Raw genomic sequence first — 12,821 nt, forward strand, 5'->3', positions numbered from 1 at the left:
TATTTAACCCTATTTTTTGGATGATTTCAAGAGTCAGGATTTGGGGTGCGTAGGTACAGGTAAGTATTAAAAGTAGTGCTAAAACCCGCTTTAGACTACACAATTTCAAGAAAATTACACGAAATTAAAATTGCATACCTATTTTAAGCATTAAAGTTGGGCCACGTTACCCATAAGCTTTCATGCCAAGGGCTACGTCAAGTATGGAGCTTAAAGTACGTATATGCTTCTATCTTCTGTCCCTATGGATATGTATGAATTCCTGCTGGTAAGTTTGTACTTTAGCGTGTTCAGAATATATATAACTTCATGTAGTTACATAATAGTTATTTACGACAAGAAAAAATAGGAAAATTGCAAAAAAAAAAATCGACACGAGTTGCGAATTACCTATTCGCACGTGTATCGTATGTTTTACAGTACATATTATGGCCCTTTACCCTTTAACCCTTTATATATAAGGCAGAGACGATATGGAAACCACTTAGTTTACGGAGAAGAACATCCTCTTTTTTACTTAACTATAATTTAAATTATAGCTCTTGCAATTCACGATAGCGAGTGGCGAGACTCTTATTGGTATGATGACAAGGTCTAATTTTGATAAATCCACTCTCCATCGTGAATTATAATTTTTTCAGTGATATTCATATATTAATCCTACCCACTACAAGATACACAATAATGTTCGATTTACCGTACGTAGTCAATTAAACGCCGGTCTGTACAGAGCACCTTATGTTTGTTATGTCAATGTCAATGAATAGGTGTATTGGAAACAGATCATCTGAAAACTCAAGTGCACTAACAGGCTGAGTGCATATCGCTTGACCACATGTTTTTCTTAATGATTTTGTTTTGTTTTTGCCGTAGATGTGTTCCCCAGTGCATTACAAACATGGTAGTGTATTTAACTTTCACGTAGCATATCTGTATAACTGGGGTCTTATAAACGGTTAAACATTCGTCATAGTTATTTAATGTGCTAATTATCGCACCATAATATATACATGAACTGTAAAACGTTTTTTCACTTCTCATACTCGTTAAGTTCAACTATCGTGCGTAACGACATAAAGGTGCTTATTATGTTCTAGATCTAGAGCATAAAGTAGTATAATCGTCTACCACGACCCTTATAATAAATGTCCATATATTATTAACATTTATCCTCGAGTACGAGTATATTGGTCCACGCTTGGTCCTCGCTGCCAAAGAGTAAGCATGTACATGCAGGGTAAGGTCGTAGAAGTAATCGTGTATTATTTGACATGTTATTGTCGGAAGTGGCAGAAATCGCTGTAAATAGTGCTCTGATAAGCATCGATATTTATTGATATGACATCAGTTAAAGGTGTGCATAGAAGAATTATAAAGTGCGACAGAGAGGCGCGTCGAATTTGGTTTACGGTACGCCTTCTGGTCTCCTATGTATACAAATACCTAACCAGGATTTCTTGGTCCTCGCCATACAAACTCGATACCTACCGGGAGCATTCCGTAAAAAAAGTTCAAAACATTTTAGCTTGCAGATTTGCAGTCTTTGCCGCCCTAGGCCCCAGGCTCTGTAGTCGCCCCTTTCTCAGCACACAGCATATTGACTATACATTTTGAGTTATTTCTTGTTATCATCAGTGATTTTTTAGGGTTCCGTACCCAAAGGGTAAAACGGGACCCTATTACTAAGACTTCGCTGTCCGTCCGTCCGTCCGTCTGTCACCAGGCTGTATCTCACGAACCGTGATAGCTAGACAGTTGAAATTTTCACAGATGATGTATTTCTGTTGCCGCTATAACAACAAATACTAAAAACAGAATAAAATAAAGATTTAAATGCGGCTCCCATACAACAAACGTGATTTTTGACCAAAGTTAAGCAACGTCGGGAGTGGTCTTTACTTGGATGGGTGACCGTCTTTTTTTTTGCTTTTTTTTTTGTTTTTTTTTTGCATTATGGTACGGAACCCTTCGTGCGCGAGTCCGACTCGCACTTGCCCGGTTTTTTGTCACAGTTTGTCATTTGCCGACCTTAATATCTTGCCGCCTTAGGCCCGGGCCTACAGGGCCTTAGGACAAATCCGCCACTATTCAGTGTTATGGCTGGACAAGGCGGGACAAACTATTTTTACATCTCGGGATATATAACGACCCCGAGTCCGAGTAAATGTGGTAGTAAATCTAAAACAAATGTGTTTTGAATGTATTAAGTGTGTTATTTATAAATAAAAGAGACACTCCTGGATTCGCGCCAAGAAACACCTAACATGCTACAAAACAATTTGTATTTGAAATTTTTTACATCCCTTAGGCCTTAGGGCCACCTGCACCATTCACTAACCTGGGGTTAACAGGTTAAACCTGGAGTGTCACCATGGTTAACAGTACAATTTGACACTAGCTTAACGGTTTAACCGGCTAACCCCGGGTTAGTGGGATGGTGCAAGTGGGCCTTAGCGCCACTTGCACCATCCCACTAAGCCGGGGCTAACCGCTTCAACCTGGAGTTCCCATGGTTACTAGAACAATTTGACGGGTTAACGGTTTAACCGGTTAACCCGGGGTTAGTGGGATAGTGCATGCTGCGTTTAAGGGTCAATTTAATACCATAACAAGTTAATAAACCCAGTCCTACCGCCAAGTCCTACCATTGGACCTTCTACCCGACTACGGGGAAACTAAAAAACCGGGCAAGTGCGAGTCTGACTCGCGCACGAAGGGTTCCGTACCATAAAGCAAAAAAAAAACAAAAAAAGCAAAAAAAACGGTCACCCATCCAAGTACTGACCCCTCCCGACGTTGCTTAACTTTGGTCAAAAATTACGTTTGTTGTATGGGAGCCCCATTTAAATCTTTATTTTATTCTGTTTTTAGTATTTGTTGTTATAGCGGCAACAGAAATACATCATCTGTGAAAATTTCAACTGTCTAGCTATCACGGTTCGTGAGATACAGCCTGGTGACAGACGGACGGACGGACGGACGGACGGACGGACGGACGGACAGCGAAGTCTTAGTAATAGGGTCCCGTTTTACCCTTTGGGTACGGAACCCTAAAAAAAAAGGGGTAAGGGGAAGAGTTGGACCGAGCTAACTCTGCATGGCATTTGCAATTACAAAGTGTGACAATGTCATCATTAATGTCAAATTTCTATGAAAATATGACGTTTATATTTGTTAAGTCTGTGCAAAGTTAGAGTATAGACCGGACTCTAGGCGGTTAACCTGTAAGTGCGTTGCTCTATTCAACTCTATTGGGTTAACCCTTAATCAAACGGAACACTTTTTATGAGATTTTTGAAAACTAAGTAAGATTGGTTTTTAGGTAATTTGGGTGCGTAGATTACGAAAAAATATATAAAAAGAATTTTAGTGGGGGGGAAAGGGGGGTTTTGCGGTTGGAAATATTTTCCCGTTATCCGTTACGGAATAGCAAAATTTTGAATGAAGTGGGAAATAGTTTCCCATTGTAGTTGTAGAAGACTTAAATCTATTTTTGATGAAGGGTCTATTTTAGACCCTATATACCTACTGGTCAATCATTTGCTAGTAAGTATGCTTGGCCATAGCGTAGATCAGTACATACCTACATAATTATATAATATTGTAGCTGTATCTACCTAATTAAAGTAATTATTGCATTTCACAAACGTAGTCCAAGTAACTAACAAACAAGTGAACAAGGCGAGATATTTTTGTCTCTGTGTCAGATATTTCTACCGTGGCCTGTGGCCTAGATCGATGTTTATAAATACAGAGCTGGATACAGATATATTATTTTCTAGGTATTCGAGCGAGTTTTAGTTACAGTTCTTTTTAACCCCCGAGGCAAAATGAGGGTAATGTGGGAAGTAAGCATGCCACCATGTGTTTTTGAAAAGCTGACGGATTCTCAAATAATTTACTCGTTTTACTTTGTTCTAGCTATCACTGCGATATTTTTAAGATAATTTATTTATTAGTAATTTTAAAAGATTTAAAAGTACTTTTATTTACTTATTTTTGCTTAAATACAAGATGCGCTAGTAAAAAGTGGCAATATTTTCTTACTTTTTTGGTCTTGAATAACGTTTTGCATTAAACGCAAAGTGTGACAAGCCCAAGTTTTTTTGAATTACCCGCCAAACATTTGTGTAAAATTTCAGTAGCCAGACTCTATCACCCTGATTTAAGAATGCGTTGCAATCATAATAACGCTTATCATCACGAGTAACATTCGAGGTCGCTCGCAAATTGTCTTGTAACAATAGGTAAACACATCCGTAGAATGTCATACACATTAAACAAAGTGCATGTAATTTGGTATGTTACTCTCATTAACTTGTAATTTGAATTAACTAGTTCGTTCTAGTAGCTAGGCAGGTACCTACTTTCGATACAACACATCACGGATGGCCTAATGGGCTAAGGCCCACTTGCACCATCCCACTAACCCGGGGTTAAGCGGTTAAAACGTTAACCCAGTGTCAAATTGTACTGGTAACCATGATAACTCCAGGTTTAACCGGTTAACCCCGGGTTAGTGAATGGTGGAAGTGGCCCTAAGACTGCTAATGGGCCAATCATATTAGATTTTTTTCGAAAAATAAAATAATTCCCAGCAAGCTGGACAATTTTTTTTTCCTAAATAATCCGAGTTTTCGCAAGCCCAGGAGTACCCGTACCATGAGTCACTGACAATGTCAAAACTGACATAGGTACGGTCAGCAAAGAAAGTGGTTTCCCACTTTTCGACTTTATCATCTGATTGATAGAGTCGAAAAGTGGTAAACCACTTTCTTGGCTGACTGTACCTATGATACACTAATCCGACTTTATCTTGGCCGGCTTTTCACTAGTTTCTGATCTGCGAACCCTTACTGGTAGTGCCATTGTAGTTGATGGTGGCTTCCTTCTACATGGACTGGTTTGGCAATCCAAAGGAAAAATGTTATCTCCCAAGGCTCCCAAAATGTATGCATACCCGGGAATGCGCAAACTCAGATTACACGCATTTAGGACCTCTGAACACCTAACCTGCAGGACGTAAGTACGTAAGTAGCGACATGTAAAACGTCCAATGTCAACACAAATATGTAATGGTAAGTACTATGCAGTGGTACATCACCTCGACCCACTAGCGTTTCTTATGATGTAATGGCAGTCCTCACTAGAACATTATCCATTATGTTTTGATGTCTGTAATGTAATACCGACACGGTACAAGGATACACGCATTACATAGTTATAGTTATGCATGGGAGTGTGGAAAGCAAATACCCACTGACTGACAAAAGTTTACGACCAGTTGTAGGTACATGTGCGAGGCGAGGATGCTTTGCCTGGGATGTGTTTTTAGAGCACCGTACAAAACTTTGTTCATGGCGCTCTTATGGCATCACTTCGGTCTTGAAAATCGGTTAAATGCGTTTTTTGTCAACGACCGTTTGGTGTCAGGTACCTAAAAGGAATAGTTATGGGAAGTATTTTCCACAAGAATCACTGCACGCCAGAAAAACAAATGAAGTGATTCTATTGGGGACATCTCACACAGATCAACCTAGCCCCAAACTAAGCAGAGCTTGTACTAGGGTGTATTGGTTCTTAACAAACACATCCCTCGCAACGCAACGCACTTCTCTGGTCTAAGTACCTAGTCGAGAATGTCGAAACGCAGGCTTTTTGAATATAAATTTACCTACAAGTTTGGCATCGGCTTCAAACATATAGCGGTTAGCGCAAGCACATCATCATCATCATCATCATCATCTCCTAGCCGTTTTCCGCTACAGCGACTGCTATGCTACAGCTGAGAGCGTCGCTGGTGCGCTCTCAGGTGACTGACGTAGCCAATCTTTGCAGCAAATGTGCGGCCACATTCGCTGCAGGTCAGCACCCCTCCGACGTAATTATACATGATGGCTACAATAACAGGTGGTCTGGCCTTTAGCTCAAGCAAAAAGCCAAACCACCAAAAAGCTTTAGCTTTAACTTTAACTTTAAGCTTTAGCTTTTTGGTGGTTTGGCGCAAGCACATATAAAAGGGATAAGTAATAATACTTATACATACATACTTGGTCAAACAAATCTTGTCAGTAGAAAAAGGCGCGAAATTCTAATTTTCTATGGGACGATAACCCTTCGCGCCTACATTTTTTAGATTTGCCGCCTTTTTCTACTGACAAGATTTGCTTGACCATCTACTTATATTTTATTTTATCCTTTTTGAAGTCGACTTATTCTTCGAGTTTAATCTTATTTTTAAGTTTTTGTTATGAGTGACGCAGCATTCTTGCACCGCGTGTGCTATCAAAATCGTTGCAGGCTTATCTTAGTAAGTATAACAACTTTAGTTTCAAACGAAAAAAACACGATAAAACCTATAAAAATATAATTTACCTATTTTAAGTCTAATTTTCGTTGATAGAAGTTATTTTACATAGAGGTACAATAATATAGAGATGACACGGGGGAGGGGCCAAACGACCGAACGAGATGCACTTATGGATTTTTCAGTAGGAGTAGCAGAGAAAGCGGTATTATTGATTGTCCTTGTCACAGTCTCACTTTTTGTTTGGTCCCCACCAAAAATTTTGTATGGTTCATGGCGGGCAACAAATAACCCGACCGAATTACGCAGTTTGTTTTTGGTATGTTGTCAGGAATGTTAAAACGTGTTTTTAATATTGTCGCTTTGCGTATGTATTGTCCCTCATTGAGGCACGCGTATAGCTCATCTGTGTAATACTAGGTCTATGGTGGTCGTACACGCAAAGGGACGCCAAGTTGTGCCAACCCTATTAATTGCGCGGAACAATGCTGAGCCGAACGAAGCCGCGAATGCCCGAAAGGAGGAGTTTCACCCCTGGTTCTACTAAAATTGCAGCACAGTAGCGCGCCTAGCGGGGAATCAACTCACAGTTTCCCGTGGTTGACATGAGAACTTCCTCTTCCCTTCCCTTCCCTTCCCTTCAAGTAAAAGAAGAAACCTTTTAAAAAATCCCTGCTTTTATAATTTATTGTGTTCATCTAGGATATTGAAAAAAAAAATTAGACAGAGTAGAAACTATTTTACGATTTCCTTATCTGTATCAATAATGTTACCAGTATTAAAAAAAATACCATCCTGACTGAGTGACAGAGATAGACTTTCACAATCTTGCTTGCAAGCAAGCGAGTAAACGGTACTCTTGGCAAAATCGTTCTCATTCGCTGTCTTCGTTGCCGTTGTAGCTATGTAGATAGTTGTATTTAGGTATGGTATAGTATAGAATAGGTAGTGTAGTCTAGTCTAGTTTGATTGTAGCGTTCATTTCTCGCTTATCGTGCGCTATGGCCGTAACAAATAATTAAACGAAATATTTATTTCGATAGAAATTATGACACATAAACAAACGTGTTTACTCCTTCCAGTGCTCAGATATGATTCACCAAAAATAATCAAAATGTAAAGCCCATGTTACTAATATAAGTGTGTCTGGTAAGGGTGAATGGGATTTTGAATCTCATACAGTGTAAATCTTTGCGGTTTATGAGTTAGTCTCGAGTCGTTTGGTTAGTAGTATAAACAAGAACTATGCAACAATGTGGGTTTTGCTCAATGTTGTCTGGACTGTTACGGAGAGCTATGTGCATCGGCAGCAGACGAGGTAGCAGCGAGTCTTACTACAGGGAGCTCGGCGATCAGGACACATTGGTAAACATTTTCATATCAAAGCAGTCACTGCTTCAATGCACATTTTTTATCGCAGCTCGGCAACTTAACGTGTGTTTACGCACAAGTGAGTTCGTACTTACTTCATAAACCCATTCAATCAAAAATGCAGCTTGTTTTTACATCAGTATCACTCAAGGAAATATTATAAATTACAACCAGTAATCGGCTATTCCATCGATGTAGAAGCTATGATTAGTGTTCAGTATTTGAATTTGGCTTAGCACTACTTATAATTTAAGTATATGTATCTCGTCGCATATCATATTTGCTACATGTTTGCTACAATGTATCAGCTGTCAAAATGGTACACAGTCAACATTTAAGTCACAAAAATACAAAAGTTACTTCCCAACTTATTGGTCATGTTGTCAGTGAATATGTGATGAATTACTAATTTGATATCACTAGCTTTTTGACTGTCATAACATAACCCCTACTTGTATTGGGGCTAAATAATACCCTTTAACAGACTAGATTAAAATAATCCTTAAATCAAGCCTCATTACCATTCATTGTCCAAAAGAAGCTCAATAAGAAAAAACTACAAACAATATTTTATGGTGATAATTTTTGCCTTACAACATTCATGATTGTGCCATATAGCGGGTTAACATTCCGTAACCCACCGGCACCTCTGGTAATATGAAACCATCCCCTTTTAGCAAGTTGTTTAAAAACGATGCCTATGCAACATAGCCCATAAATGTTATTTAATTAGATTCATAAATATTGGCTCAAGAGTAGCCTTTGCATTGTGTTGTATCGTTAGGTTTATGTAGGAAGTCTGGCTTTTTAACATCACATCCCATAAGGATATTACTTAGTTAATTCAGATCATAAAGGAAGGATTGACTTAATGGACAGGCTTACAATTCACTGTTGTTGTTCATGTAAGTAAAGGTAACTCAGGATCACAAATGCAAAAAGCTATAGATTTGACTCAAATATTTAACTACCATTATGCTAAAATAAACTAAAGATTTCCGAAGGATTTGTATAATAGACAATTTAATTATAACATTTATATTGTTCTTAGTTTTTAAACAGATTAAGTATTTAGCCAAATGACAGAATGGTTACATATGACAGGAATTTTCACCCGAGCTGTAATACTGACACTGAGGCCCACTTGCACCACCCCACTAACCCGGGATTAAGCGGTTAAACCGTTAACCTAGTGTCAAATTGTACTGGTAACCATGGTAACTCCAGGTTTATCCGGTTAACCCCGGGTTAGTGGAATGGTGCAAGTGAGCCTGATGGTAATATGATGACACCAAGTAATGTGCTGTATTGGTGTAGGTAATATTTCACTACGCTACATCATTATTAGTATTAGATCTCATTACGGGGGTGACATCGTCACTGCATGAGAAAACCCCTTATTAAAAAAAAAAGGATTTAAAAAAAACCCAAGTAACATTTAAGAATTTTAATTTTCTAAATTTTTCTATTCATCGGAGGCAGTTTGAAGTTGGTGTCTCAAACGGGAAGATATAATTTGCTTAGTTCATGCTTGGACAATATCGAGTTAAGGTACCTATCCTGCTAAATTGGACCATTATAGGATCACTGTGTGTCTGTCTGTCTGTCACAGCCTATTTGCTCTGAATCTACTAGACCAATTAAGTTGAAATCTGGCATTCCTAGGAAAGTCTGTGACCCAAAGACAGGCATGTAACATTTATAAACTGAAGAATTAAAACATAAGGGACCACTTTTGGGGGATTTTGTTCATCAAATGAAAGAGTGCATATTGAGAATTTCTAATAAGCATAAGTACATATTTTTTATAATTTGTTATAAGTTTAGAAGTTATTTCATTAGATTGTTTATGGAATTGTGAAGCAGATTGTGATTATTGTGAATTAAAGTTTAAAATTGTGTGATATACAGGACCATAAAGGCAGTTTGACCCTCATATGTTTCGTAAAAATCAATGGTTCGGGAAAAAGAATACTTATATTTTTATAGTTTATATATAATAATAGGGATAGGGTAAGGCATATACAGGGTGTCCCAAGACTATGGGACATCAAGGGAAAGTACCTCAAATATTGTAGATAGGATATTTTGCTGAAAGAAGACATTATTTTAATTTAAAAAACAATTTAAACTGCATTCATAGATTTTTAAATAATTACATGGTTGAACCAGCAATCGAACCCGCTACATGAGAAAAAAATCAGCCTGTAGTTTTATCATACCGATCGAAAGGCTTCATCATAAGGATTATTTTTTGCTAAATTACATAATGTCAGAAATAAAAGGAAGACCATGAATGTTCAAATTGTTTTTTAAATTAAAGAATGTCTTCTTTCAGCAAAATATCCTATCTACAATATTTAAGGTACTTTCCCTTGGTGTCCCATAGTCTTGGGACACCCCGTATATGTATAATATAATTATTTATATTACATGGTGCAAGATAGTAATACACTTAATTACAATCTCACAAAAAATACAGTTATCCCTTAACCAGAATGCAAACCAATGCATTCAAATGAATAAAGTCAATGAAAATACCCAAAAAATATTTTGTTAATATTACTTGTAACTGTTGTAAAACTTGTAAGTCAAGTGCTCTGACGGCTATTGTTAAGATATTTTTTTAAATACTGTAAACCATCTCTTACATATCCTTATAACCAGTCCCATGTTAGGGTCCCATAGCCAAAATGAGTAACACCAAACAACCCTTATATTTTTGTAATGTCCTGTCCATAGGTATGTTCCTTATCTTACTTACTTAAAACACATCCATTTTGCTCAGAAAATATACAGTTTTCTTTGTGGCCGGCTACTCAGTTTAGTAATTAATAAATTATAATATGTAAAGAAAAAATTGCGGGTCTTTTAAAATAAACTTAACTTACTCAAGTAAAGGTTTGTAAATAAGTTTCTTGATTGTATTTAGTTTTGTAGCAATGTAAAGCTAAAAAGTTATTTTTAGTATTGTAGAATGAGCTACTCATATAACTTTTATCTTTGTTCATCTCATATGCGTGTACAAGTTATTACACATGCCTGCAACTCGGCATTCCGGCAGCTTTAAAGTCCCAATACTAACAACATACTAAAAGTAGATACATATCGTTTTCCTGATCTGCCCCTTCGAGCATTTCCCATAAGGCAGCAGACTGGTATAAAAATCATAAATAGTTATTCTTAAGGCCTCATAGGTTGAGGTTCTTATCTCACTGTCACTAAGAGTAAGCGTGAGCGACATGACTGCGTAGCAGGGCTCGCAAAAGTCACGTTTTTGAATTTTAATTTTTGTGAACACGATGTTGTATAGAATTAAATTGCCTAAAACAGCGGTTCTCAAACTTTTTGGTGACGGAACCCTTTTGGAAAGCGAAATATTTACCGGAACCCCAAATAAAAAAATTTCGTTCGTCACTGTGGACCAGGTATACCTATAGAAGTGCTGGTTTTTTTCTTATTATTACAAGTATTTTCGCGGAACCCCAACAGAGGCTTTACCTAGGCCTAGGGTTCCGCGGAACACACTTTGAGAATGGCTGGCCTAATTAAAGACTCCTAACATGTAAGAATTATATGATTTCTTCAAGTAAATATTGCTAATTGATTACTAATAAAAAATAAACTCCCTAAATTTCGCTTAACGTGTCAATGTGTCGATGGGTCATGGACGTTCTGCAGTAGGTAGCCCAAGGCGAGGTTAGGTTCTATAATGTTAGATAGGTAATTTGATTTTTTTGCAGCTGACCGTTCCTGTATTTATAATTCACAATAACGCTGCATATAGGTATCAATCAGTTAGCACCCAACCGACTGTGTTGCAGAAAGTGAAAGTTATTTTTACTTGAAGTCAATGTGTGTGTACTAAGTAATATCGTGTTATGTTGTTAGATCCTTGTAGATTGTTTATTTACAACCATAGTGCATTTAATATTAATTGCAATTATCCTCAAGACTTAGAAAAAACTTGTCGTTGAAGAGTTCCGTTCTGATCTTCATCAGCGGTTCCACTGTTTTAATGTAAATACTTGACTTTCTAATGAACATACAAAAATAGCTCGTAGGTAGGTATGCCTTTAAGATTTGAGGAGTTCCCTCGATTCCTCATCTGGACTCAACTGGCTTAGCTTAACAAATATAACAAAAAGGACAAATCGCCAAACGTGAATTATATGTCGTTGAAGACTTCCGTTCTGATTATCATCAGCAGTTCCACTTCGACACTTTTTAGAATTTTAATGTTTGATTTGTTGATGCCTATATTTGAAGAGTTCATTCGATTCCTCATGGATTCTATCATTAGAACTGCGTTTTGATAAACACAGGATCAATCTGTATTCATGTATACTTACAATCAAAAAAAGAATTTTCAAAATCAAGTTCAGAAATGACGGAATTAATTCGGAGTAAAAAAAAACATACAAACGAATTGAGAACCTCCTTCTTTTGATATCTCGAAGTCGGTTAATGAAAAATAGTCTGACAGATTTCTATATTTACAAATGAGTGTGTCCTGTGAGTTAGGTATGAAGTATACAGGTATGAATTTTACGATACCCGAGCCCCAATACATCAGTAACTTTACGCGTCCACTGACATCTATTACGGTAAAGATCGCATTTCTACAAATTACGTTTACAATAACGTGAGGCGACTGGTGTAATTTATGACCCCAAAATGCCGGTCAAGCTAAAATGTCACGTCTTTAAATATTATAACTTAATAAGTATAGTACTTTTATACATACTAGCGACCCGTCCCGGCTTCGCACGGGTTGACAAATTATACACTTAAACCTTCCTCAAGAATCACTTTACTGATAGGTGAAAATCCGTTTAGTAGTTTTTGAGTTTTTCGCGAATATACAAACAAACGGACGCGGCTGGGGACTTTATTTTATAAGGTGTAGTGTTATACCAAGGAGCAGTGCCTGAGCAACCCAAGTATCGCTCAAGCTCGGGTGTCACGGATATGAACTGTGAACTGTGCCGAAACGTTAATGCAATTGACCATTTTTGGCCATTAACCACCATAAATTGAACCGTAAACTGTAAACTTCCGTTGCGGTTTAAGGTTCAATTTCTAATGGGTAATGGTTAATGCAATTAACGTTTGGCCAACACTGCCGTGCACCGTCTAAATC

General features: G+C 37.5%; 1 protein-coding gene across 1 annotated transcript in view; it reads left to right on the forward strand.

Annotated features, from left to right (window-relative positions):
* The first annotated feature begins 7,225 nt into the window (after positions 1-7,225).
* Positions 7,226-12,821, forward strand: part of LOC134679049 (uncharacterized) — a 47,497-nt gene continuing 41,901 nt past the window's right edge. The window contains exon 1 of the mRNA XM_063537864.1: positions 7,226-7,672. Within this exon, the coding sequence (XP_063393934.1) occupies positions 7,553-7,672 (120 nt within the window). The 5' untranslated portion in view covers positions 7,226-7,552. The remainder of the gene's footprint in view (positions 7,673-12,821) is intronic.

The sequence above is a fragment of the Cydia fagiglandana genome, chromosome Z (genome assembly GCF_963556715.1).
Source record: "Cydia fagiglandana chromosome Z, ilCydFagi1.1, whole genome shotgun sequence".
NCBI lineage: Eukaryota > Metazoa > Arthropoda > Insecta > Lepidoptera > Tortricidae > Cydia > Cydia fagiglandana.